The 27,776-nt window shown below is 43.1% G+C and overlaps 1 protein-coding gene across 2 annotated transcripts in view; it reads left to right on the top strand.

Annotated features, from left to right (window-relative positions):
• IQGAP2 (IQ motif containing GTPase activating protein 2) overlaps positions 1 to 27,776 on the top strand; it is a 309,664-nt gene that overhangs the window by 136,301 nt on the left and 145,587 nt on the right. For both annotated transcript variants that reach the window (XM_019968069.2, XM_019968070.2), the window contains one exon: positions 27,569 to 27,725. In XM_019968069.2, the coding sequence (XP_019823628.1) occupies positions 27,569 to 27,725 (157 nt within the window). The remainder of the gene's footprint in view (positions 1 to 27,568; positions 27,726 to 27,776) is intronic.

Here is a 27,776-nt window from a genome sequence, read left to right on the forward strand (position 1 = left end):
TGCAATGGCCCTGTCGAAGGTTTCCAAGGAGCAACGAGACTCTGATAGTCACGGCGCTTCCGTGGGGCCACGGCCGGGCTGTGAGAGCCAAGGGGTTGGTGGTCGAGGGAGGTGGGGAGATGCTTGTTTCTGTACCGGTTGCTTAGAAAGCCAGCAAGTAACAAAAGCCATTCTTTTGGACTGTCTTCTCTATGGATATTCCTATTATTCTTTCTTTTTTTTTTAATGTTTAATTTTTTTTAATTTTAATTTCCAACTTTTTAAATTTTCTAATGTTTTAAATTTTAATGTGGTAATATATATGACAGAAAAGTGACCATTTTAACCAAGCTTAAATGGACAGTTCAGGGGCATTAGTCCGCTTACAGTGTTGGACCACCTCGCTGCCTCCCGCCTCCAGCACTGTTCAATCTCGCAGTCCTGAACCCTCCCCCTTGAACGTGAACTCCCCAGTCCTGCTCTGCCCCACCCCGGAAGCCACCAATCCTCTTTCTGTGTGTGTTGTGAGGATTCCAGGTACCTCCTGTCAGTGGAAGGACACAGTATTTGCCCTTTTGTTCGGTCTGGTTTATTTCACTTTAGGAGAATGTCTTCAAGGTTCATCCAAGTTGTGGCTTATATCAGAATTGTATTTTTAAGGGTGCATAGTAATCCATTGTATGGATAAACCACATTTTATTTACACATTTGTTGATGGACACTTGAGTTGTTTCTATCTTTCAGCTGTTGTGAGGCTGCTGCTGTGAACATTGGTAGACAAGTATCTATCTGTTTGAGTCCCTGTTTTCCATTCCTCAGGGGTATACATCCAAAAGTGGAATTGTTGGATCATGTATAATTCTGTTTAACTTTTTGAGAACCCCCAGAACTGGTTTCCACAGTGGCTGCACCATTTTATATCCCCACCAGTAATAATTGAGGGTTTCAGTTTATCTACGTCTTCACCAATATTCGTTATTTTCTGTGTGTTTTTTTTTTTTTTTCAGTGGCTACCCTAAAGGGTGTGGTGGTATAGCATTGTGGTTTCAATTTGCATTTCCCTAATGTCCCGACTTCTAGTGTATTTTTACCATAAATTTAATCATTATATAAATATAATGCCTTGCCTTTTTCTTTACTTCTTTTTTTTTTTTAAGTTCTACTTTGCAAGACCATGCAGAGAAAGAGCAGTTATTAACCCTACAAATTCATGCCTAACCTTCACCCATCTGAAAACATACTCACGGGGCATATTTTCACTTCCCTTCGAGATGTTATAAAAGTTTAAGATGTGTTTCATTAGACATGCAGGATTTCTTTTTTAATTAGTTTTGAGCATTTAAAAATCAGGAGCTCATAAAAACCTGAATTTCCCACTTCTAAGGAAATCCTGCAGGTGGGGCGCCTGCGGTCCAAGTTCCCACAAAGAGCTGGACCAGCCCCAGCTCCCCGCAGCCCACCGCTCCCCCTTGGCAGGACCTGCCTCGTGCCTGCAGGCATCTGTTTGCCAGCCCTGCTAGAGTGGATTTTCTGAGGCTAAAGCTAGTCTGGATTTCTTCCAGTTTATGTTAATAATTTAGGTGATTAGAAGTGACTAACACTTCTGCTCTGCCTGGCTACTTAATACCTCCACTGATGCTTTCTCTCCGGGGAAGTTCAGCAATCTCCTTGTCATCTAGCCTTGCATGCCTCAAGCCCCGCGGGGATAGGTCCTGCCAACAGATCGGTCCCTATTGGTTCACTGTCACTTTCCATTTGAGTGCTTCCTCTTAGCTGCAGCCCTCCGAGATTGTGTTCCTGTGTGGGCAGAAGGCACGTACGCGCTCTTCTTCTGTGTGTTGACCCCTCATTCGGAGTTCCCGCCTGTTGTTCTTGGTGATCATACTTGGAAATCCACTTTTCACCTGTGCAGGGGCTCGATTTCTACGAGTGTGTGCCAGTATTCTGTGATGTGCTAGAATTATGGCTGAAGACATAAGCATAGTTCCTGCCCGTGGTCTGGAAACACAGCATTGTCCGCAGACATTAAATGGTGAAGATGCTAATAGCCAGCTTCAGGGCCTGTGTCTCCCAGATAATCAGGGCTGGAAGGTGCGGCCCTGAGGTGGAGGCCTCGCGAAACCCGAGCCAGCCCCAGAACACCCTCGCTGCACGGCTTGTGACTGCACAGAGCTGACTCTCTCCTGTCGGTCAAGCCACGTTTCCTGAAACCTAAGAACGCCAGGGTGTAATAGTGTTCTCTTATAACCAGCTCCCGTTCCCAGCCCTTCGCGTGACTCACCCTGTGGTTTTCAGCCTGTCTCTTTGTGTGGTCCCTAATGACTTCACTGAAGGTGAAACATCTCAGTGAACGTCGTGGTGGTAGAGAAGAATGTGTCTGGGGGCCTCAGGCTGACTTGCCTCCCAGCCTCCACTCTCTTGAGTTCCTCCTCTGAAACTCTCTTGGCCGCCTGTCCAGCCGACTGAGCTGGAAACGTTCTTGGTCCCGATGGTTTGTGCTTCCCATAGAGGGGAGACCATGGTGTGTGCTTCTCCTGCTTTTCTGCCAGTTTCTTTTTGTGTCCATCACTCTTCCCCTGTCTGTCTACTTTTTCCTACCTGGACATAATACTCAGCTGTAGAGTTTGCATTTTGATTTTCTTACTACATAGAAGTTCATTTTCTGGCTCCTTCTTGCCCTTTCCCCCTAAAAGCTCCACTTGTCTGTTTCTTTTTCCCCAAGGTGAGTGGGACAAGACTGCCTATTATTCCTGTGGACTTGCATTCCCCGAACCCCCGCAAAGGGGAACTTTGCCATAGAAAAAAAAAGTTGTCTCTATTTCGGATGTCAATTTCAATAGAGAACAATGATGAAATTGTTAGTTGAGCGAAACGGCACTTAATTACGTGTCTGGAAACTCTTACACATCTCAGGGATTTTCTTAGCAGAGAGTTCACTGCGGACGGCACTTAGGGTACTCAGCTCCAGAACATGCTGTAGAGATGGTTCCTGCAGGCTCTGCTTTCTAGCAGGTCCACAGTGGCGCTGGCCTGGCCGACACCCCACACACACACTTCCTGCTTCACAGGCCACTGCACCCCCGGTAGGTGCTGTTCTGACTCAGGAGCTAGCTAGTGGGCTGGAAAGACACTGGCTTCTAAGAAAAGAACCTTAGTTGAAACAACTTTATAACATGCCTTGTTTGTTGAGGAGTGGGGATTCTGGAGCCCCCAGCCATGTCTTTGGATCACAGAAGCATCAGTACTGGTCCGAGCCAAGAACTGTAAAGACTTAAGGGTGGGGACAATGTGAGAGACGGCGGTCCCCAGCTGCCTTCAGTCCTGGGAAGACATTCTAGGTGGCCGGACTCGAATCAATTATTAACATACATATAAAATCAAGGAAGTACAGTGAGCACCGCAGGCAAGGCTGCCCTCTGCCGAGCTGCTTCTGGTTTAGCTGGGTCACCAGGATTTGGGAGGCAAGGTATCCGGCGGTGGGAACCTGGGGTGGGAAGCTGGGATCAAGCTTAGAGAGCTGGGCTGGCTTCTTACTGGTTCTGGTATAATTGTGGCATTGTCTCCGCCAGCTGATTTTGTAATATTAGATGTACAGAATAAGTGCATGCTTAAGTAGGTGCTTTGAATTTTTTATTTGGTCAAATTAAAGACAAAATATAAATATTTTGCAATATTTATAGTGCAAATATAAAAGACAAAAATACTAGAAAATTTATATCACAGAGGACTAGCATCTCTAATATACTCCTAAAATCTAATGTAATCCTAAAATCTGACGGTCAGAAGGAACCACCTAATACATAAATGAAGAAAAGACATGAACAATGCAAAATTTTAAAGATCCAAAAAGAGAGTATGCAGTGAAAATTATATCCTTTTTCTACTTGGTTCTCCTTTTCAGATGTAGCCGCTTTTGCTGGTTTCTTTTGTAGTCTACACCGGGTCATTTCGAGTAGTTATAAATGGTTATATTACTACATTTATAATGATACACACATATGTCACTACACAATTGTTATCCAATTTGGCAACAAAATTACGTGCACAATTGGCAACATGATTAAATCGTCTTCAGTAATGATGTTTTCCTACAGTCTTTTCATCTTGTTTTAAGTGGAAGGAAAATTAGAACCTGGAGTGGAAAAGCAGGGCTTCCATATAAAGCAACTACCGTTTCAGAGCATGGGACTCGTCCTGGAGAGGAAATGTCTAGTGGCCTGAAATCATAGCATTTTGTCCCAAACTATGACTGGCTCTGCCTGAGGACCTCGGGTGCGCAGGTTGAGCCAGTCACATTCTGCAGGGTGATTGGTCACAGGGTGGCCCCTGGCTTGTGCTGGACGTCAGAGTTACTTCCTTTTTTACCCTGTCCCCTCCCTGCCATAGGCAACCATTCAAATATGTATCAAGTGCATCCTTTAGGCCTGTTTGTAGTCTTACAATGTATCGCATCTGGTACATACCTAGTTTTAATAAATGCAGATGCTGTGTCTGTGTACTTCCATTGTAGATTTTTCCCCCTGGGCTCTGAAAGTTCCATCCTTGTCCAGTAAATGTCCTTCCAGTTTGTTGCAGCGTAACTGAGGTTTGTGGTGACTTTTACCCTGATTTTTCTTTTGTCTTAATTTTTATTATAAGAATTTCAAGAAAAATTAAGGAACCTTAAAATTCCACCGACCTAGTGTATTGATTTTCTAAAGTTTTCCTATGTAGACACTCCTGACATCATTATAACAAAAAATACATTATGTTTGTATCATTGCGTGGTTCAGTTTATTGCAACAACATCTGTCCCTCTTGCTAGGTTGTCATAATAAATTTTACTTGCTATGTATTTCATCTGTATTATATACCAGAACTTCGTGGTCTTTTCTATGAAATGTTTTTTAGTTGTGTATTTTTTATTATCATTGCAAATCTTCATGTATACAGCTGGTCTTTTATTGTTGCTTCTGTTCTCTTATATTATTTAGCCATGATAGATGTGCTATAGGGGGTTATGGCATCAAAGAGAAAAATTGGCAACGTGATTGTCCTGCGACTTAGGACACAAGTTACCACGCTCTGCCTCTCACTCTATGCCCAGGAATGAATGCAAGTGTCTGCCCTTCATTTAAAACATCCTTTTATTTTCAGAGTATCTTACTTAGAGCTGTTGCCATAGGAATTGATTTCTTAAGTACCATCGTGGTCAGCAGAGAAATAAGGAACTCTGGGTTCCCTGACTTGAGAATGCGTTGAGGAGAGTGCCATCTGCTACCTGTATTGCACATTCTTTCTATCCCACCATCCCTCCTGGCACGGGGTGCAGTCTTGCTGCGACCGTCATTGGTTGTTCACCTCTCTGTGGTCGGGGTTGTCTGTAGCCAGTTGGTATGAAGCCCTGCTTCCGTCTCCCCGGGAGTGCATGAATACAGACACACACAGGAGAAACAGGGATGCCTCGGAAGCTTCTACCAACTGCTCCTTATCCATTTCCACTGGAGGCCTGTGAACAAGTGACTGGCTGCTCATTAAGATTGTCTCCCGGTGAGGAGGAGGAGCAGTGGGAGTAGAGAGAGGGAGCATTTGTGAAAACATATGTTGGATTCTTTTCATTTTCCTCTGGTGACAATGATTGATGGCATCTAGTGAGTCCCCATTCGTCGCTTCCTTGGTTCAGCTGGTAGTGGGGGGAGGGGGAAATCAATAAGGGCTGGGCCAGGGAAGGAAGAGGCTCTTGATGTGGTCATGAAATGTGGTTTCTTACAGTTAAACTTACCATGAGTGTCTTCTCATGCTGTACTGGGATACTAAGAGCCACTCTTTTAGACTCTACAAGAACCAGCCTTCATACCTGTATCGTATTCCCCATTGCCAGAAAAGGGTTCACTTTGATCACAAGATACTTATAGTTTAAAGGGAATCAGAGAATGAAGGAAATCCATACTGGATACCGTTTTGGCCAATTCTGTGTCTTATATTTTGAAATTGGGCTTGGCTTTAGCTATGCAATTCTCTTGGTGAGAACTGAATATTGAATATTTAGCTAGGAAGTAGAAAAACGCTGTAAAAAGCGTGGTAAATTAGCTAAGTTTACAATGATCTTATTAAGCTTGTTGCTTTCATTTTCCTGCCTACGTTGGGACAAAAAAATGTTTAAAAGTGCAAGAACAGTGATTATTTTGTGGTTAGATCATGTGCGCAATGCAGCCAAGCCCAGGAAGGAGAATCTGCTTCATCAAGTCTTTAGTCTGTTACTTTGGCCAAAATTTGTGCGGAAGCCTCCGATGAGGGTAGACTTGCCAAGAAACTGCTGCTGCGTCCTTCTGGTACTTTCTTCTTTACTTTTCCTCTGTTCCCAGCTCATGGTTATCTTGCAGAATGGAAGGTATTTTTTTTTTAATATACATAATTTTATTACAAGATTAAAAAAAAAAAAGCAAAATTGTAACGTTCTCATTCTAGAAAACCCAAAATTTGCTATCAATACTAATTTCTAAGAGTTTGCTTTGCTGCCATAGACAAGTCAAGAAATTAAAGAAACCATGACATATTTTGAAACAGAAGCTTTAAAATCTAACTGTATGTAGTAACCCCTCAAAAAGCTACAACCTGAATTTTAAAAAAGTATTTTCTCTAAAAGGATCATACCAGCTATACAAAAATCTGTACAGTTTTTATACTGAAGCTCATACTGAGCTGCACTTGAATCCGCGTTCTTAGCAAAACAATTGTCTGAGCACACAGGCAGACTCCACACACACATCATTACAGGATAGCCATTTATTTCTCATCTTCCTCCTCACATTCATCTTCCTCTTGCAGTTCATTCCTTTTCTTGGAGCCCACTGGCCTGCCAGGGCTCTTCTCTCCCAGTTTGCTCTTGCCCTTGACGCAGTACGCAGCAATATCCTTTTCCTTATTTCTTTAGCTTAGCCGCTTTTCTGTTCATGCAGCTGTTTATCTTTGGCTGACTGCTCAGACCACATTTCATCTGATTTATTTGCAGTATCCCCAATGGATAAGCCAGGGTGTTCGCTTTTGATCTTTGGGTGGCGTTGGGAGCAAATGACCACGCCAGCTTCGTCTCACCTGTAGCAAGTTCTGATGAAGCCAGGTGACAAAGTCCAGTTTTTGAGTTCGGTTCTCCACGGCACTTTGATCTCTGGTTTTGCTGCAGGCTGGTTGAGGGCCCCAGATGCCTCCATCCAGAGGACTCTGTGTCTTACATGTTCAGGTAGGTGTAGCCAGGCTGCTTAGGTGTTCAGGATGCAGCTTGGAGAACATGTGGTATCTGGGATCCTTTGGAACATTACACTAAACAGACGCTCACCTGCCTACCTCCTTTTTCTTCCTTTTGGCCAACATTTGTTTCTTGAACACCTATTTTCTACCAGGTGATGCCACAGATCTGGCTCTCCTGGTGGCTCAGATGGTAAAGAACCCACCTGCTGGATGCAGGAGGCATCAGAGACTTGGGTTCAATCCCTGGGTCGGGAAGATTCCCTGGAGGAGGAAATGGTAATCTACTCCAGTATTCGTGCCTGGAGAATTCCATGGACAGAGGAGCCGGGTGGGCTACAGTCCATGGAGTCGCAAAGAGTCGGACACGGCTGAAGGACTCACCACCACCACCACTCACTTCACAGATGGTATCTGTTTTCGTTCTCATGAGATCTCTGTGGGGCAGCTGGAGTTGTACTCAGTTTTTGAAAAGAAGAAACTGTGGCCCAGGGAGATGGTTGCACACAAAGGTGATCACAACGAATTGTAGAACCAGGTCTGAAGCCAGATTTTTGGGAGCCCACAGTCCAGGGCACAGCTGCACCCCATAGACATGTCTGAAAGGGCGAGCAGCCTCTTCAGCCAGCCCCAAAGAAGGTGTTCACCTTCATCTTGTATGATAGCAGCAGAGTCTATGAAGATCTGAACTGGCTTGTTTTAGAAAAGGCTTCACTGTGAGTTTCCCCTTAAGAAATGAACCTTCTGGGACTTCCCTGGTGGTCCAGTGGCTAAGACTCCACACTTCCCAATGCAGGGTGCCTGGGTTTGATCCCTGGCCAGAGAACTAGATCCTCCATGCTGCAACTGAGAGTTCATATGCTACAACTGTAGATCCAGCATGCCAATGAAGATGGAAGATCCTGTGCGCTACCACTGAGATCCAGTGCGGCCAAATAAATAAAAAATGAATAAGAAATATTTTAGAATGAACCTTCCTGGACAGTGAATGTAGGCCTTGTTCACCGTGTTCATCTCAGACAGTTTGTCAGAGCAGATAGGGTTGTGGTGGACATGTGTGATGGAGGTCACAATCTGGATGAGAATCTCAGCTGTGTAGCTGTGAGCACGTTCCTTAACTCTCTGAGCCTCTTTCCTTCCCTGATAGAGGGGAATCATCCTGATCAAATCAGGCTAGTGTGTGAATACATTCATGTAAAGGCTGAACATTGTGCTAATCCCATGGGATCTGCTGTTGTTTGTGATTGGCATTATTGGTATGCCTGAAGCCCTATTAGAGTGGAAACCTGGCTTGGGAACACGTATCAATATTTGTAGCTGCTGCTGCTAAGTCACCTCAGTCGTGTTTGACTCTGTGCGGCCCCATAGACGGCAGCCCACCAGGCTCCCCAGTCCCTGGGATTCTCCAGGCAAGAACACTGGAGTGGGTTGCCATTTCCTTCTCCAATGCATGAAAGTGAAAAGTGAAAGTGAAGTTGCTCAGTCGTGTCCAACTCTTCGAGACCCCATGGTCTGCAGCCTACCAGGCTCCTCTGCCCATGGGATTCTCCAGGCAAGAGTACTGGAGTGGGGTGCCATTGCCTTCTCAGCAATATTTGTAGAGCCCTCCTTAAATACCATGGAAGCCCTAACTTGTGTAAGGCAATAACAGAGTATGTGTGTTGACGGGCTGGCCTGGGAGGTGGATGGCTTGGATTCGTCACAGGAATGCTATAGACTGTCACAAGAGGAGAAGGCGTGTTTGACATGGCAAAGTGCTTGCTTAGCTGCAGCCCCGCTGAAGTGTGCTTGGTAGTCAAATAGTGCTGAAGGACAGATGCGAACAATGACTTGCGTTGGCAGTTGGGCAGAATAGTCTGGGATATAGCACTGAGTAATAAAAGCTGTACTAGCTACTTCTCAGGGTGTTTATTTTGTGCCAAGCACTGTTCTCAGGCTTTCTTCCAACAACTGACAACAGCCCTCTGAAACAGTACTACTACTATTCCCAACATTGTCGTTCAGTCACTAAGTCGTGTCCAACTCTGCAACCCCATGGACTGCAGCATGCCAGGCTTCTTTGTCCTTCACCATCTCCCAGAGTTTGCTCAAACTCATGTCCATTGAGTCAGTGATGCCCTCCAACCATCTCATCCTCTGTCATCCCCTTCTCCTCCTGCCTTCAATCTTTCCCAGCATCAGGGTCTTTTCCAGTGAGTCAGTTCTTTGCATCAGGTGGCCAAAGGATTGGAGCTTCAGCTTCAGCATCAATCCTTCCAATGAATATTCAGGGTTGATTTCCTTTAGGATGGACTGGTTTGATCTTCTTGTTGTCCAAGGGACTCTCACGTATCTTCTCTAGCACCCCAGTCTCCAACATATAGATTAGGCAACTTGAGATGCAGTCAAGTTTAATCAGTTCCTCAAGGGATACAGCTGGTAAGTGGCCGAGCTTGGGCTCTTTCTCAGGCACTGGTCTCCAGAGCTGGTACTTGGAACCACAGGACTATACGCAGGCAAGGTCCTTGCTTTTACAGCATTTACGGTCTAAGCAGGTGAATCTGTCAAACCAATAAATACGATATAATCTGCCAGGTAGTAAGAAATGCAATGAAGAGAAATAAAGTCGGGTAAGGAGTTTCAGAAGATGATGGGGCTTGATGGCTTGGCTAGTGTGTTATTTGCTTGGACTGCTGTAACACAATACCACAGGCTGGGTAACATATACAACAGGTCATTTTCTCATGGCTCTGGAGGCCTGTGGAATTGGCTTCTTCTGAGGCCTCTTTCCTGGACGTGCCAATGGCTGCCTGTTCACTGTGTCTTCGTTGCGTTTCCCTCTGTGCGTGCAGATCCCTGGTGTCCCTGTCCTAATCTCCCCTTCCTATAAGTATTCCAGTCATTGGATTAAAGCCTCTCCAAATGGTCTCATTTAAACTTAATCACCTCTTAAAGGCCCTTCTCTGGATACAGTCACATCCTTGTGTACTGGGGGTTAGGGCTTCAGTATATGAACTTGGAGGAAACACAATTCTGACCACAACATTCTTCTCCAAATGTCTGTCCTTCTCACAGTCAAAATACATTCATCCACATCCCAGAAGCCCCCAGATCTTAACCCATTCTAGCATCAACTCTAAGTCCCAAATCTCATCAGAGTATCCAAATCAGGTATGCCTGAAACTTGAGATATGATTCATCTTGGGGCAAAAATTCCTCTCCTGTGATCCTAGGAAGCCAGGGAAGTTTTGTGCTTCCAAAAGACGATGGAGGGACAGCCATGCAATATACAATAGACATTCCCATTCTAAAGTCAAGAAATTAGAAAGAAGAAAGGGAGTGATGGATCCCCAGCAATTCTAAAGTGTACCAGGACTCATTCTATCTGATTTTAAGGCTCTTGAATAATCTGCCTGGTGGCCTGTCCTTTGGGCTCACTAGGCTGGTAGCCCTGCCTTCCAGACCCTCAGAGGCAGCAGCCTGGCTCACCAAAACCCAGGAAGAGATAGTCTTTCCCTTTGCAACCAAGGAAGAGACGGCGTCTGGGCCTGTCGTCGGGGAGCCAGCTCTGTGGATCTCTGAATCACCATCAGGATCCTTCTTCCTTCTTGTGACGGGTAACACGGCCAGAAAGCCAGTTCCATCTTCTAGATCTCAAAGGTCTGAGAGCCTCCCCTCCTTGTCACCCTGTCTCTGTCCCCTTTAGTCTAAATGGTATAACCCCATCCCTAGTCCTGACTTTTGCAGAGAGGGCTGATTAAATCAATGAGTTGCATTCTTTATGCAGTAATTGTCCAGCCACACCCTCTGTGTTCGCTTCAGAACACCTTTTCTCATTTTTTGCAATATTTTTTTAAAATTTATTTTTTACTGAAGGATAATTACTTTACAGAATTTTGCTGTTTTCTGTCAAACCTCAACATGAATCAGCCTTTTGAAAATTTTTTGCAATATTGATAAGCTTGCAAATTTTCCAAATCTTCAGGTTCTACTTTTTGACTTTTTTTTTTTTTTTTTGGCTTAATTTTTTTCTCAGTTTTCTCTCTCTACTTTTATATTTTACTATCAGCAGCATGGATGATCCAGGCTGCACTCTTGATTTTTTTTTAAAAAAATTTTTTAGAGTCTAGTTGCCTTACAATGTTGTATTAGTTTCTACTGCATAGCAGTGAATCAGCTCTATATATACATATATATCCCCTCTCTTTTGGATTTTCTTTCCTTTTAGGTCACCACAGAGCATTGAGTCGAGTTCCCTGTGCTATACAACAGGTTCTTATTAGTTATCTATGCTAATACGTGGTAGTATGTAAATGCTAATCCCAGTCTCCCAATTTCATTCCACCCCCACCTTGGTATCCATATATTTGTTCTCTATGTCTGATTTATTAATGTTTCATTTATTTTGTGTATTCATTAATGAGGAGTCCACCTTTACTTTCTAAGCCTTAAAGCCAGGCTGTTACCATGGTTAGAGGTATGTGAAAAAGATAAACATACTTAACATTTTCCTTCCTTTCCTTAACATTTTCTTTTCCTAACATGCTTAACATTTTCCTTAACATTTTATTGGTTGCATGTCTCAACCCATAACCTTAAAAGAAAAAGTTTAGAGTGCCTTTTTGTCTTCTCCAGCTTCTACACCTCGTGATAAACTACCATTTCTCCATCTACACCCATACCCATGTCTTTATCAGTATCCTTTTAATGTTTGCTACTGTAAGACTCTATTTTGTTTGCTACCATAAGACTCTATTTTGTTTGCTACCATAAGACTCTATTTTGACTCAAGTGCTTGGTGTAATCAGCAAACAAGTTCTTGCTTTCTGTACACTGGAAAGAGACAAGAATTTTAGAATACACTGAGTTTCATCATTTTCTATTATTGAAAATACATGTTCATGATAACAAATTAAGATACAAGAAAAGATGAAGAATCTCAGCAACCCACAGGGAAAAACTACTGTTAATACTTTGCTATATGTTTCCAGTATGTGTATATTTATGTAAATATTGTTGTTCAGTCACTTTGGAGAAGGAAATGGCAACCCACTCCAGCGAAGAGTTGGACATGACTGAGCGACTTCACTTTTCACTTTCATGCATTGGAGAAGGAAATGGCAACCCACTCCAGTGTTCTTGCCTAGAGAATCCCAGAAATGGAGGAGCCTGGAGGGCTGCTGTCTGTGGGGTCGCACGGAGTCAGACACGACTGAAGTGACTTAGCAGCAGCAGCAGTTCAGTCACTAAGTCGTATCTGACTCTTTGTGACCCCAAGGACTGCAGCACACCAGGCTTCCCTGTCCTTCACTATCTCCCAGAATTTGCTCAGACTTATGTCCATTGAGTTAATGATGCCATCCAATCATCTCATCCTCTGTCATCCCCTTCTCTTCCTTCCTTTAATCTTTCCCAACATCAGGGTCTTGTCCAGTGAGTCAGCTCTTCATATCAGGTGGCCAGAGTATTGGAGCTTCAGCTTCAGCATCAATCCTTCCAATAAATATTTAGGGTTAATTCCCTTTAGGGTTGACTGATTTGATCTCCTTGCAGTCCAAGGGACTCTCAAGAGTCTTCTCCAGCACTGCAGTTCGAAAGCATCAATTTTTCTGCCCTCAGCCTTCTTTGTGGTCTAAGTCTCACATCCATACATGACTACAGGAAAAACCATTTAAATATATATAATTTTAGAAATAAAATCAGCTTACTATAAAATTTTGTATCCTCTCATTTTCTCTTAACTTACCCCTGCTATTTTTCCATTTTCTTAAATATTCTATGAAAATATCTCAAGTGGCTGTATAATAAATAGTCTGTGCAATGAATAAACATTCTTTTTAGATGCTTGCATTGAGCACGAAAGTCTTGGACCATAGCTGTGCTTAGTAAGTTATACTTACAATGTAAAATGTCTAGGTTGTATACTAAATTTCCTGATATACTCTTTCATGAAGCAGTATAATGAGTTGGTTAATGTGCAGATTCCAGAGTGATATTTGGGTTCAAATTTCGGAGAGGTCAAATTTTGCTTTTCCTATTTATATACGATCTTGGGCAAGATATTTCATCTTTCTTGATATCTGACTCAGTTTTTTAAAGATGATAAGTCACTGGGCTATGGGAAGAATAAATAAAAAAATTTTTTTAAACTCATGTCCTACACTTAATAGATGTACAGTAATTACTGACTACTATATGATCCAATTGGGGAGAAGACTGCAGAGAACCTACAGGTTGGATACTGGACACCAGGAGAGGGCATAAAAGATTAGAATATTCCAGAGGTGTGTGACTTACAGCTTCTCTCATGCTCACCCTGGGTCCCTGGATACCAAAGGCTTCAAGTCTCTACATTTTCCTGCTTAAACATTTCTTTTAAAACATATATATTTCGGTAATAGGTATTGGCTTTCCTGAGTATACTCCTTTTTCCCCCAAGTATATGAATATTATTCTTAAAAAAGTTTAAGTTGAAGTATTGTTAAAGTACTAATAAATATTTAACACTTGAACCACTTGAATTAAGGTATCAGCCAAAAACCATAATACTGAACATTAGTTGTTTATCTCTCTCTCTCCCCACCCAACCAATGAAGTTTATGACTAGTCTTTTGCCTAATGTGCACAGTAATGTTAAAAATAAGCACATGTTCTGGGTTTTTTCCATTTTTTATTTTATAGGCATTATGCAGTGTCTGTCTAGAAATTTTAGCACATGTACACATTTTTTGTCTGTATTTGTGTATCTGTATACATGAACATGTCTATCCAGGCATGTTCTAATATCAAGATGGCACATCACAGGTAGATGACTAATTGGGCCAAACCTAAATAATACAGTAAATATCTGATTTGTGCCTGGAGTTAGGAAGAATTATGAATTGAGCATATATTTTGAGCAACAGTGTAGTCTATGAAATAATGTATTTCAAAATAATTTGCAAAGTTAATCAGACTTATTGCAGATGGGACTACAAAATTTGAAGGCTTTCTTGTATCCATCAGTGCTTCACACCATTCTACTTATTTATATTTTCCTTTTCTCATGTCTAAGGAACATAAAGGAAGAAAGATTAAAATAATGCATTAAATATCTTTTTCTAAGAAGTAACTCACCAAAGATTAAATATCTCTTTCTAAGAAGTTACTCACCAGAGATTCTTTGAATATTTTGTTTAAAGAGAAGGGAACCATGTGAGTGACGTCTGGGTGCCAACTATCTGCTAGGTTCTGTACTAGTGATGTTTCATTTAATCCTCAAAACCTCTTTGAACTAGTGGTTTCCTAACAGTGATGAGAGTCTGAGACTTATTGCCCAAGAAACTGAGGGACTTTACCTGATTCATCACATGGAACCAGGTCTGGAAAGTACTTGATGCTCAAAAATATTAATTGGATTGATGTGAGTGTTGGACCATAAAGAAGGCTGGGTGCCAAAGAATTGATGCTTTTGAACTGTGGCTGAAGAAGACTCTTGAGAGTCCCTTGGACTGCAAGAAGATAAAACCAGTCAACCCTAAAAGAAATCAACCCTGAATATTCCTTGGAAGGACTAATGCCGAAGCTCCAATACCTTGACCACCTGATGTGAAGAGCCGACTCATTGGAAAAGACCCTTATGCTGGAAAAGGTTGAGGGCAGGAGGAGAAGGGGGCAACAGAGGAGGAGATGGTTGGATGGCATCACCAACTGAATGGACATGAGTTTGAGCAAACTCTGGGAGATGGTGATGGACAGGGAAGCCTGGTGTGCTGCAGTCCATGGGGTCACAAAGAGTTGGACATGACTGAGCGACTGAACAACAAAAAATCTGTTAAGGTTACACATCCAGTAAAGGAATAGAAAGAAAAGAAAGTGAAGTCGCTCAGTCATGTCCTAGTCTTTGCGACCCCATGGACTGTAGCCTACCAGGTTCCTCCGTCCATGGCATTTTCCAGGCAAGAATACTGGAGTGAGTTGCCATTTCCTTCTCCAGGAAATATTCCCAACCCAGGGATTGAACCCCAGTCTCCCGCATTATAGGCAGACGCTTTACCTTCTGAGCCACCAGGGAAGTCCAGAAGTCCATCTCTGAGCTTTCAGGACGCTAATGCAAGTTATGAATCCTCCAGAGAGTACGTAGAATGCAACATTTTCTAAGTTCACTTGTCCCTCCCCCTCCCCCACCACCACCCCTGGCCGCAGGACAATATTAGCATCTCACTAAGCCAGTGTTCTGTGCAGCACAGTTCATGAAGTCTGGTAAAGGAATAGCCAGATCCACATTTGGGGACATGCTCACAATACTTGGGGTTAATGTTTGCTGACTCTTATTATGAGCCAGGCACGGTGCTAAATATTTTACACAGATTCTCATTTACTCCTTACAAAGGCCCTCCAAGGGCAGATAGTTTAAATATCTTTACTTTACAGAGAAATCACTGGTATTATTCTGGAACTAGGATTTGAACTGACAAAGTGTCAGCCCAAATGCCATGGTTTTAGTCACCTAATTGTACTGCTTTTACCAGTTACCTGTCTATGCATCATATGAAATATTGCGAAGTGATTTGGGAAAAAGGAGTTCTATGGCCAAAAAATGTGGGAAACATTGAGTTAAAAAGTTAACTTGGTTCTTGGCTTCAGGAATTCTCTGAGCTTTCAGGATGCTAATGCAGTTTATGAATCCTCGAGAGAGGACGTAGAATGCGACATCGGCTAAGGTCACGTGGCCCTCCCCCTCCCCCCCCCCCCAGCGCCCCCGGCCCCAGGACAGTATTAGCATCTCACTGAGCCAGTATTCTGTGCAACACAGTTCACACAATGCTTGCCAAACTCAGTGGAGGGCTGCTGTTTCCTCTCCTTCCTAAAGAGCAGAATGAGAAAGAGGGCCTCAAAAGCCTGCTCCATTCCCATTAGGCCTTGGTGTTCTATACTGCTTCTTTTCATGGTATTGTAAGTCCGTATTTTAAAGAAAATAATTAGCATTATTTTAACATCTCACCTCTTTTTCTTATAATGAACCAACTAAGTTTTATATGAAAGAAGGATGGATACGTGCCTCAGTTTGTGCAATATATATTTCTCTGTATCCCTGTTCCCTTGAGCTAATGATGCTGATAGAATTATGGTGACAATTATTTTTGTTTTTATTTCTTAATTGAAATATAGCTGATTTACAGTGTTTCAGGTGTATATCAAAGCGATTCAGTTTTTTTCTGATATATATGTGTGTATATATATTCCTTTTTTCCTATACATTTTAACTTCTTTTTTATTGGAATATAACTGCTTTACAATGTTGTGTTAGTTTCTGCTGTACAACGTCAGGAGTCAGCTATGTGTTACACATATCTGCTGCTTCTTTGGATCCTGCCTCCCACACTCCCATGCCCCCTAAGTCATCGCAGGGCAGCGAGCTGAGCTTCCTGTGCTGCACAGCAGCTTCCTACTAGATGCTTTACACATGGTCATGTATATATATCCATGCTGCACGCTTAATTTGTCCCCCACTGTCCTGCCCCCACCTGTGTCCACAAGTCCGTTCCGTACGTCTGCATCTTTTTTCCAGCCCATCATAGGTATATAACAGCAAGATACCAAATACAGTTCCCAACAGTAAATCCTTGTTGTTTATTTAGTGTACAGTGGCGTGTCTTTGTTAATTCCAAATTCCTAATTTATTCCCTCCGCTCCTCGTGGTGACAGTTTGACCTCAGCCTCCAGTGAACAGAAAGGTTTACCGTGAGAACTTAATCTAGCACTGACTTCTAACGTTTTACCTCCTATCGGCATAAAAGGTGACCAGTTGCACTGTACACATAAAAAATATCTGGTCTTTGCCTTTATTCTTTTGTAAAATATTTCATAGGCTGATGTTCAAAACATTCAGGAAGAGAAATTGACTTCTAATGCTTGAAAGTTCATGGACCGGGGCACTCCATTAAAGCAGGGTTTGTAAGGAAAAAACACACTTTCTGTTTTTTGGCCAGCAGTTCTACTTTTGGGACATTTATTCCATACAGTGCGGTATGATAGAGACCAAGATTTATAGCTGGTGATTTCCTGAATAACAAGGCAAATAGCAAATGCCTCAGCGAAACAACTTTCATATGTTCTGCAAGGCGCAAAGTAGCACAGTGGAGTGGATGGTGTGTGTCCGGGTTTTTATGAGGTGGCATTTTGGGGAGTTGTGTGTGTGTGTGTGTGTGTGTGTATTTTTTGATCTCTTGCAAGACGAAATGATATTAATTGTTTTTCTTTCTGGATTTAACCTAAAATTGGAAAAATTTCACTGTTCATCCCCTTCATCCTTCTCCCAACATCCTCTCCTACCACCCTCTTCTTCTCATTATGTCACTTGAATCAGATCTTGTACTTTCATACACAGAGCTGCTTATGGAAGCTATCTCAACTCAACTCAAAAAAAAAAAAAAAATTGAGGAGAATATGTTTGAATGATAGAATAAAAATTCCTCTCACCTGTATTTTGTTTTCGATAAGAGATTCAGATTTTCCCTGCATAGTAAAGAGAAAGCAAGCAATACTAATAAGAGAGAGTCCTCCTCACTGGAAATGAAATTGTGGTTCTCCAACCACCTTGAAGATGCTCATCAGAAATTGCTTCACCTTTGGTTGAGGATGAGACGTTCACATATTGGTGTGGAGATTCGGTTATTGTTGTTCAGTCACCAAGTCATGTCTGACTCTTCACAACCCCATGGACTGCAGCACGCCAAGCTTCTCTGTCCCTCACCATCTCCCAGAGTTTGCCCAAGTTCATGTCCACTGAGTCGGTGATGCCATCCAACCATCTCATCCTCTGATACCCTCTTCTCCTGCCTTCGATCTTTCCCAGCATCAGGGTCTTTTCCAGTGAGTCAACTCTTCACATCATGTGGTCAAAGTACTGGACTTTCAGCTTCAGCATCAGTCCTTCCAGTGAATATTCAGGGTTGATCTCCTTTAGGATGGACTGGCTGGATCTCCTCGCAGTCCAAGGGACTCTCAAGTGTCTCCTCCAGCACCACAGTTTGAAAGCATCAGTTCTTCAGTGCTCAGCCTTTGGTGTGGTCTTCATGAGGTTCGGAAGGAGTAACCCATAGAAGGAACAAGGGAGGAGCGACTGCAAGGGCAGCAGGAGATGCTGGCTCGTTCCAGTTTTCATTTCTGTGGATTTTTAGGTCAAATTTGAAGGCAGTCTTTTGATAACATATGAGGTCTTTCTAGGTTTGTTTCATGTGTACATACTTGATATATTGTCTGTAAATAAATCTTGTAAATCAGTTCGTAAAGAATCCACCTGCAATGGAGGAAACCCTGGTTTGATTCCTGGGTTGGGAAGATCAGCTGCAGAAGGGATAGGCTACCCATTCCAGTGTTCTTGGGTTTCCCTTGTGGCTCAACTGGTAAAGAATGCACCTGCCATGCGGGAGACCTGGGTTCGATCCCTGGGTTGGGAAGATCCCCTGGAGAAGGGAGCGGCTACCCACTCCGGTATGCTGGCCTGGAGAATTCCATGGACTGTATAGGCCATGGGATCACAAAGAGTCGGACCCGACTGAGCAAATTTCACTTCACTTCACTTCATTTCATATGTAAACCTTGGGCTTCCCTGGTAACTCAGCTGGTAAAGAACACACCTGCAATGCAGGAGACCCCAGTTCAACTCCTGGGTTGGGAAGATCCCCTGGAGAAAGGAACGGCTACCCACTCCAGTATTCTGACCTGGAGAATTCCATGGAGAGAGGAGACTGACAGGCTACAATCCATGGGGTTGCAAAGAGTTGGACATGTCTGAGTGACTTTCACTTCACTTCATTAAATCTTAGATGTATAAATCATTGAGTATAATTGAGAGTTTAGATGTAATTTTTCACAGTTACAGTCACGTTGACTTTCAACAAGGGTACCAAGGAAAGTTAATTGGGTTCGATCCCTGGGCTGGGAAGATCCCCTGGAGGAGGGCATGGCAACCCACTCTAGTATACTTTCCTGGAGAATCCCGTGCACAGAGGGGCCTGGTGGGCTACAGCCCAAAGAGTCACAGAGAGTCAAACATGACTGAAGCAGCTTAGCATGCAGGCACAGAGTCTTTTCAGCACATGGTGCTGAGATAACTGGATATCCACATTCAAAAGAATGAATTTGGACTCTTACCACTCACCACATACAAAAAATAACTCAAGATGGATAAAAGATTTAAACGTAAGAGTTAAAACCATGAACGTCTTAGAAGAAAACATAGGTGAATATTTATGACACTCAGTTAAACAATGGTTTCTTAAATATGACATAAAAGTACAAGCAACTTGCTTCAAAAGACACTGTAAGAAAGCAAAAAGACAACCCATAGAATGAAGAAATATTTTCATCTTGTGTGCCTGATAAGGAATTGGTATAACAAATATATAGAGAGCTCTTATAACCCAATTTCTTTAAAAAAAAAAAAAAAGGGCTAAAACATGGGCAACAGACTTGAAAAGACATGTCTCTAAAGAAGATGTGTAAATAGGCAATAATAAAAAGATGCTCAGAACAAGACAAGGATGACTACTCTTCCCACTTTTTTCCAACATAATATTGGAAGTCCTAGCCACAGCAGTCAAAGAAGGAAAAGAAACTAAGTTGGAAAGGAACTAAAACTGTCACTATTTGCAGATGACGTGATATTATGCACAGAAAACCCTTAAGACCAAAAAACTATTGGAACTTAAAAATGAATTCATTAAAGTTGAAGGATAGAAAATTAATCACAGAAATCTGTTACATTTCTACACACCAATAATTAACCATTAGAAAGAGAAATAAATAAAACTATCCTATTCACAACTGTATCAAAAAGAAAAAAACAAAAAGATGCTCAACATCATCATGCTCAGATGCTCAGTCGTGTCTGACTCTTTGTGACCCCATGGACTGTAGACCACCAGGCTCCTCTGTCCATGGGACTCTCCAGGCAAGAATACTGGAGTGAGGTGCCATTTCCTCCTCCAGGGCATCTTCCCGACCCAGGAATCAAACCCGTGTCTCTTACATCTCCTGCATTGGTAGGTGGATTCTTTACCACTAGTGCCACCTGGGAAGCCCACTCAATATCATTAGCCATCACAGAGATGAAAATCAAAACCATATTGAGATGCCACTTTGAATCTACCTAGGATGGCTATACTCAAAAAGACAGCTGAGTGGTGGCAAGGAGGAGGGGAAGTTAGAATCCTCAGTGCTGCTTTGGGAAACCGTCTGGAAGTTCCAAAAAAGATCAAACATAGACCCAGCAATTCTTCTCCTACATATATACCCAGAGAAAGGAGAAAATATGTCCGTGCAAAAACCTAAACACTAATGTTTACAGCAGCATTATTCATAGGAGCCAAAAAGTGGGAAAAAACCCAGATGTTCATAAACTGATACATATGATATATATCTATACAGTAGAATATTATTCAGCATTGGAAATGAATGCAGTGCTAATTATATCCTACATAATAGATGAACCTTGAAAGCATGCAAAAGAAGCTAGTCACAGATGGCCGTGTGTTGTAGGGTTCCATTTAAATGAAATAAACAGATCTCTAAGCAAAGAGTAGATTAATAGGTTGGAAATTTGGGAGTAAATGGGGAGTACTGTTAACTAGTTATACGGCTTCTTTTTGGAGTGATGAAAATGTTTGCTGAAAATCACTGCATGGTACAGCTTCAAAGAGTGTATGATGTGTGAATTCTCTCAGTATAAAGCTGCTATTAAAAAAAAAAAAAGCGTATTGCATAATTAGTGTCGTACAGAATTCCATTTATAATTTTAGACTCCCGGACTAAAACTCAGCTTAGAGTTTTAAGTAACCTGCTCCAGGACACCAGCTAGTGATTGGAAAGCCAGACTTCCTGAACATCAGGCCCGTCATTTTCTGTACTGTGATTATGACAGGAAGTTTAACCCCAACAGACCATAAAAATCACACTTACTGAATTTTATTGGTTTGGCTGGGTAACACTAGCTTATGTAACCGGTAAGTCACTGAGGTTGAGGTTGACAGTAGAAGTTTAATTCCTTTTCATGTAAGATTCAGTAGCATAAGGCGAGGATGAGCAGATGCAGAAGGTTCCTTCTGTAACCTACAGAGGTTACTCAGGGACCCAGGGTGTTCTTACATCTTTTCTTTCAAGGTGGCCATGGGCTTTAGCATCCTGCTTGCAGATGGGGTTAGGGGGGTGGGGGTAGGGTGGTGTTTCCCTGGTGGCTCAACTGGTAAAGAATCTGCCTACAATACAGGAAACCCTGGTTCAATTCCTGGGTTGGGAAGATTCCCTGGAGAAGGGAAAGGCTACCCCCTCCAGTGTTCTGGCCTAGAGAATGCAGGGTCACAAAGAGTCGGACGCAATTTTCACTATGTCACATCTGTATGTCTTGGGCTTCCCTGGTGGCTCAGATGGTAAAACATCTGCCTGCAATGCAGGAGACCAGAGTTGGATCCCTGGGTTGGGAAGATTCCCTGGAGAAGGAAATGGCAACCCACTCCGGTACTCTTGCATGGAAAATCCCATGGACAGAGGAGCCTGGTAGACTACAGACCATGGGGTTGCAAACAGTCGGACACCACCGAGCCACTTCACTTTCAGCAGATGGGGGAGGGGAAGCTCCCTGCGGGGCTTTCCTGAGGCCGCTCTCCATGTGATGCATGCCATTTCCTGTCTCATTCTGTGCTCATGACCTGGCTACTTGGCCCCACACAGATAGTACGGGGCTGGGAAATGACCACCCTGGCCAGCAGCCACCCCAGCTGTCTCCTAGCCCTGCGGTGAACCATTTGGTATCTACACTCCAAGTTCTCTCCCCTTTGTTGTTGTTCAGTTGCTAAGTCATGTCCAAATCTTTGTGACCCCATTGCAGCATACCAGGCTTCCCTGTCCTTCGCTATCTCCCAGAGTTTGCTCAGACTCATGTCCATTGAGTTGATGATGTCATCCAAACATCTCATCCTCTGCCACCCCCTTCTCCTGCCCTCAATCTTTCCCAGCATCAGGGTCTTTTCCAGTGTGTCAGCTCTTCATCAGGTAGCCAAAATAGGGGAGCTTCAGCTTCAGCATCAGTCCTTCCAATGAATATTTAGAATTGATTTCCTTTAGCATTGACTGATTTGATCTCCTTGCTGTCCAAGAGACTCTCAAGAGTCTTCTCCAACAACACAGTTTGAAGGCATCAGTTCTTAGGCACTCAACCTACTTTATGGTCCAGCTCTCACAGCCATACATGACTACTAGAAAAACCATAGCTTTGGCTATACAAACCTTTGTCAGCAAAGTGATGTCTCTGCTTTTCAATATGCTGTCTAGGTTTGTCACAGCTTTTCTTCCAAGGAGCAAGCATTCTTTTAATTTTGCTTTAGATTAACATCTGCAAATGGTTATCCATAGCACCTTTCCTTATGAGATAGGCACAAGGATTAAATGATAATCCACATATAGTATTAAATCCAGATTCTAGAATAAAATGTGTTAAGTTGCTTCAGTCATGTCTGACTCTGTATGACGCTATGGACTGTAGCCCACCGGGCTCCTCTGTCTATGGGGTTCTCTAGGCAAGAATACTGGAGTGGATTGCCATGCCCTTCTCCAGGTGATCTTGCTGACCCAGGAAGCAAACTGGCATTTCTTACATCTAACCTGCATTCGCAGGCAGGTTCTTTACCACTAGCACCACCTGGGAAGCCCTCTAGAATGAAGTAGTGCTTAATAAACACTAGTTACCATTGATGGTAACAGCATCTTCTTCAGACTTTCAAGGTAGTGAAATATTAATGCCTAATGTTACAAAAAATGCTACATTTACAAGTCACTGGCAATATCCTAAAAGATTTTATGCTGTGATGCTTGGAAAACTCTTAAGCAGTCAGAATCTTTCACTTAATAACAATCTGTTGAATACACACTATCTATAAACTCATTTGACTGCGTGGATCACAATAAACTGTGAAAAATTCTGAAAGAGATGGGCATACCAGACTACCTGATCTGCCTCTTGAGAAACCTGTATGTAGGTCAGGAAGCAACAGTTAAAACTGGACATGGAACAACAGACTGGTTCCAAATAGGAAAAGGAGTACGTCAAGGCTGTATATTGTCACCCTGTTTATTTAACTTATATGCAGAGTACATCATGAGAAATGCTGGGCTGGAAGAAGAACAAGTTAGAATCAAGATTGTTGGGAGAAATATCAATAACCTCAGATATGCAGATGACACCACCCTTATGGCAGAAGGTGAAGAAGAACTAAAGAGCCTCTTGATGAAAGTGAAAGTGGAGAGTGAAAAAGTTGGCTTAAAACTCAACGTTCAGAAAACTAAGATCATGGCATCTGGTCCCATCACTTCATGGCAAATAGATGGGGAAACAGTGGAAACAGTGGCTGACTCTATTTTTGGGGGCTCCAAAATCACTGCAGATGGTGATTGCAGCCATGAAATTAAAAGACACTTTCTCCTTGGAAGGAAAGTTATGACCAACCTAGACAGCATATTAAAAAGCAGAGACATTACTTTGTCAACAAATGTCTGTCTAATCAAGGCTGTGGTTTTTCCTGTGGTCATGTATGGATGTGAGAGTTGGACTATAAAGAAAGCTGAGCACCGAAGAATTGATGCTTTTGAACTGTGGTGTTGGAGAAGACTTGAGAGTCCCTTGGACGGCAAAGAGATCCAACCAGTCCATCCTAAAGGAGATCAGTCCTGAGTGTTCATTGGAAGGACTGATGTTGAAGCTGAAATTCCAATACACTGGCCACCTGATGCAAAGAGCTGACTCATTGGAAAAGACCCTGATGCTCGGAAAGATTGAGGGCAGGAGGAGAAGGGGACGACAGAGGATGAGATGGTTGGATGGCATCATCAACTCAATGGACATGGGTTTGGGTGGACTCCGGGAGTTGGTGATGGACAGGGAGGCCTGGCATGCTGTGGTTCATGAGGTCGCAAAGAGTCGGACACAACTGAGTGACTGAACTGAACTGAACTGATAAACACATTTTCAGTATAGTGGGATCACAAAAAGAAAAGATGGCTTTTGCCTTTGAGCACTTCATGTTGTGGTAAGCATTAGCAATAGCTCCACTTTAAATAGGAAATAGTTAACCTAAGTTTTTGGAATAATTTGTTTTTTCAGCCATCTGCACATATATTCTAACACAGACAAATATTAATGTGATTATCTTTTTTAAAAAGTAAACCCAATTCTAAAATAGGTCAAAGTTGCTTTTATTTTAGCTTTCTACTTCTTGGTCTCAAATGTTGGTTTATCACCTCCCTCTCCTGCTATAAATTGTCAGTTTACCTCTCCCCGACCCTTCACAATCTACCCCTCAGTGATGAAATTATTATACAGCAGTTATATATTGCTGTGCAAAGAACCAATTTTGTAAGTTTTTTCAAGATAATTATTTGAAAACAGGTTTGTTTTCCTGTGAAAGAGCATGATGCTGTAGTTTGTAGTTTACTTAGATTAGAAACTTGGTCTAGGGCAGTGGCTTTTAATTTGCCCACTTTTTTTTTAATCAAAAAGACAACATTGTTATTGATTTCTCACAGTTTTAAAAATTCATCAAGCCTGTGGTACTCTTACATTCATTTGAAGCAAGACCCGTATAACCAAATCATCCTTATTCACCTTGTGTGTGTTATGTGAAAGTAAATTTCGCATCTCATGTTACTATGGAAAGTTCCTTGTTCTTCCACGTTTTCCCAGTCCCCCTAGGATGTTAGAGCTGCAGGAGGCTTAACATCCTGTCCTTCTCATCTGCCCCTTCAACAGAGGAGAACACGGAGGCCCAGGGAGGTCAGGGGACATGCCTGGGGCCGCAGTGGATGTGGGGCTGCCTCCTGGTACAGAGAGGTCCCTCCACATGAAGCCCCTCTCCCTGGCTGGGAATATCCCCTTTCCTTTGACCCCCCTCCCCACTTTCTAAGCTGTCACCACATCTTGTTACATTCCTTTGAAATGCCTCTTGCTTTCCACCCTTCCCGTTTCTTCCTGTCTCATCCAGTCCCTCACCTCCTTGCATTGGGAAAGGTGAGTGCTTTGTCTTTGGGGCCTCCATTATACAAGATTGAATTTTCTCTAAATACCACTGTCAGCCTGTCCCTCCTCTGCTGTGGGTCTGCCAAGAGCTTCCTGCTTCCTGTAGCAGCAAATGTCACCGCTTCTCTTACAGCAGCTCCTGCTTTCCCTGTGTATGCTCAGCTTGCTTCCTTTCTCCCCATGCACCCTAGGGACCCTGGGTCTTCTCTGGGTTTGTTCCATGCCTCAGCCATGTTTCCTTCGTGATTCTAGTATGTCCTGCCCCCCAGCTCCCAGTGTGCCCCTGCCTTGCCTTTCCATATCTTCCCTTTCCAGCTGAATCCAGATCCCACCACCTTGTCATTTTTTCCCTGCTTCTCCACTGAGCCCAGTGCCCCCTGCCCCCACACTATTCCCCAATTTTTTCTTGTTAGGTACTAATAGTTGTATTGGGCATCATAGCCTGTCTTACATGGCTCTCTGATTTTTTCTTACACTTGTGTTGCCTTCCCAGTTTTGTTAAATGCTCTTTGAAGGCAGGGCTTATATTTATGTTTTTTCTCATCAGTTTGGTTCAGTCTCTCAGTTGTGTCTGACTCTTTGTGACCCCATGGACTGCAGCACCCCAGGCTTCCCTGTCCATCACCAATTCCCGGAGCCTGCTCAAACTCACGTCCATCGAGTCGGTGATGCCATCCAACCATCTCATCCTCTGTCACCCCCTTCTCCTTCCTGACTTCAATCTTTCCCAGCATCAGGGTCTTTTCCAATGAGGCAGTTCTTCACATCAGGTGGCCAAAGTATTGGAGCTGAAGCTGAAGTCCTTACAATGAATATTCAAGACTGATTTCCTTTAAGATTGACTGGTTGGACCTCCTTGCAGTCCAAGGGACTCTCAAGAGTTTTCTCCAACACTACAGTTCAAAAGTATCAATTCTTTGGCACTCAGCTTTCTTTATAGTCCAACTCTCACATCCACACATGACTACTGGAAAAACCATAGCTTTGACTAGATGGACTTTGTTGGCAAAGTAATGTCTTTGGTTTTTAATATGCTGTCCATGTTTGTCATAGCTTTTCTCAGTTCTGTTCAGTCTCTTAGTCGTGTCCGACTCTTTGCGACCCCATGCAGTATAGCCCACCACGCTCCTCTGTCCGTGGGATTTCCCAGGCAAGGATATTAGAACGGGTTGCCATTTCCTTCTCTAACTCCATATTTCACATTGCCTAAACAAGTGGTCAATAAATACTCCTTGCTTATTAGGGACTCTTTGAGCTTCTAAAAAGTGTTGGCCAGAGCTACAGGCACTTGAGACATTTTACAGTGTTCACTGCCTGGATCCAGATCTGTTGTTATTAGTGCAGAGCAGCCCTCTCCTCCCTGCCAAGTGTGATGGAGTCAGTGCTGCTGTGTTACTGGTCTTCTGAGGGGCCTCACTGTATAGGTGTGGGGCTCACACTCAAGTTGCTGATGTGGTGGTGGGTTTGTGGCAGAGAGGTGAGGGCTTGCACCCCTGGTTCTTGGGTCTTACAGTAGGGAAGAGTTCCTCAAGCACGGGGAGGAAGCACAATATCCTGTGAGCTCTGGCAGACTCTCTGCACCCCGGTGTAAAATGTGAACTGGCCTGGCCTTCCTCCAACTGTGTGCCTTTGAGCCAGTAATGACCTTGGTGCTCTCTTTTCTACGATACTGGCAGAGTATCCTAAGATTGAATCTGATCTTTTCCTGAACAACTTCCTCAGTACCCAGAAAATAGCTTCCCCAAAAGGTAAGTGTGTTGTAGTAAGCTCCTGGCATTGGAAAAACGAATGTGTCTTATTTAAGGAAGACTGTGTCTGCTTTCTGGATTTCAATCTCCCTTTTCTGGGCCTTCCTGCCTCTCCTGGTAGTCATTTCCAGACTAAGCAACTGCAGATTTTACCGCACCTTAGACTACACTCTCCCCACGGCATAACCCCTACAAAAATGTCCTCCACTAAGGCTCGTAAACTGGGAACTGCTTTTTCTGTAATGTCAGCAAGACTCATTCCACCCATACAAGCACAGATTGGCCTTTCTCCTCTTTAAGAAACTTGGCAGAGACTCAGATAAAGGTGAAGTCAACAAACTCTGGCGCCGGAGTGAGTTCAGTGCCTCTGGGCTTATCAACCCCTTGTTCCTCTCCTGTTCTGAATCCTTGTTCCATCCAGAAGCTTCTCTCTTCCTGTCCATGACGATAAAGATGTTTCAGATCCCACCCCCTTGGTTAATGCCCCTGCCACTGATAGTAAGACACCACATCTCTTCATTTATAGAAAGATACCAAACTGGATTCACTTTAAGGTTTGTTTTTTTTTTCTCTCTCTTAATCTCTCTAGGTGGATGGAAGTCTGCTTAGTTGAAGAATTGCCACCAACCACTGAACTGGAAGAAGGACTCCGGAACGGAGTTTACCTTGCAAAGTTAGCCAAATTCTTTGCCCCCAAAATGGTATCGGAGAAAAAGATCTATGATGTGGAACAAACACGCTATAAGGTAACTGAAATCTAATTGGTTTGGGCCTCTGGCTCAAAGTGAAATTTGAGT

This window comes from Bos indicus, chromosome 10 (assembly GCF_029378745.1).
Source record: "Bos indicus isolate NIAB-ARS_2022 breed Sahiwal x Tharparkar chromosome 10, NIAB-ARS_B.indTharparkar_mat_pri_1.0, whole genome shotgun sequence".
NCBI classification, from domain to species: domain Eukaryota; kingdom Metazoa; phylum Chordata; class Mammalia; order Artiodactyla; family Bovidae; genus Bos; species Bos indicus.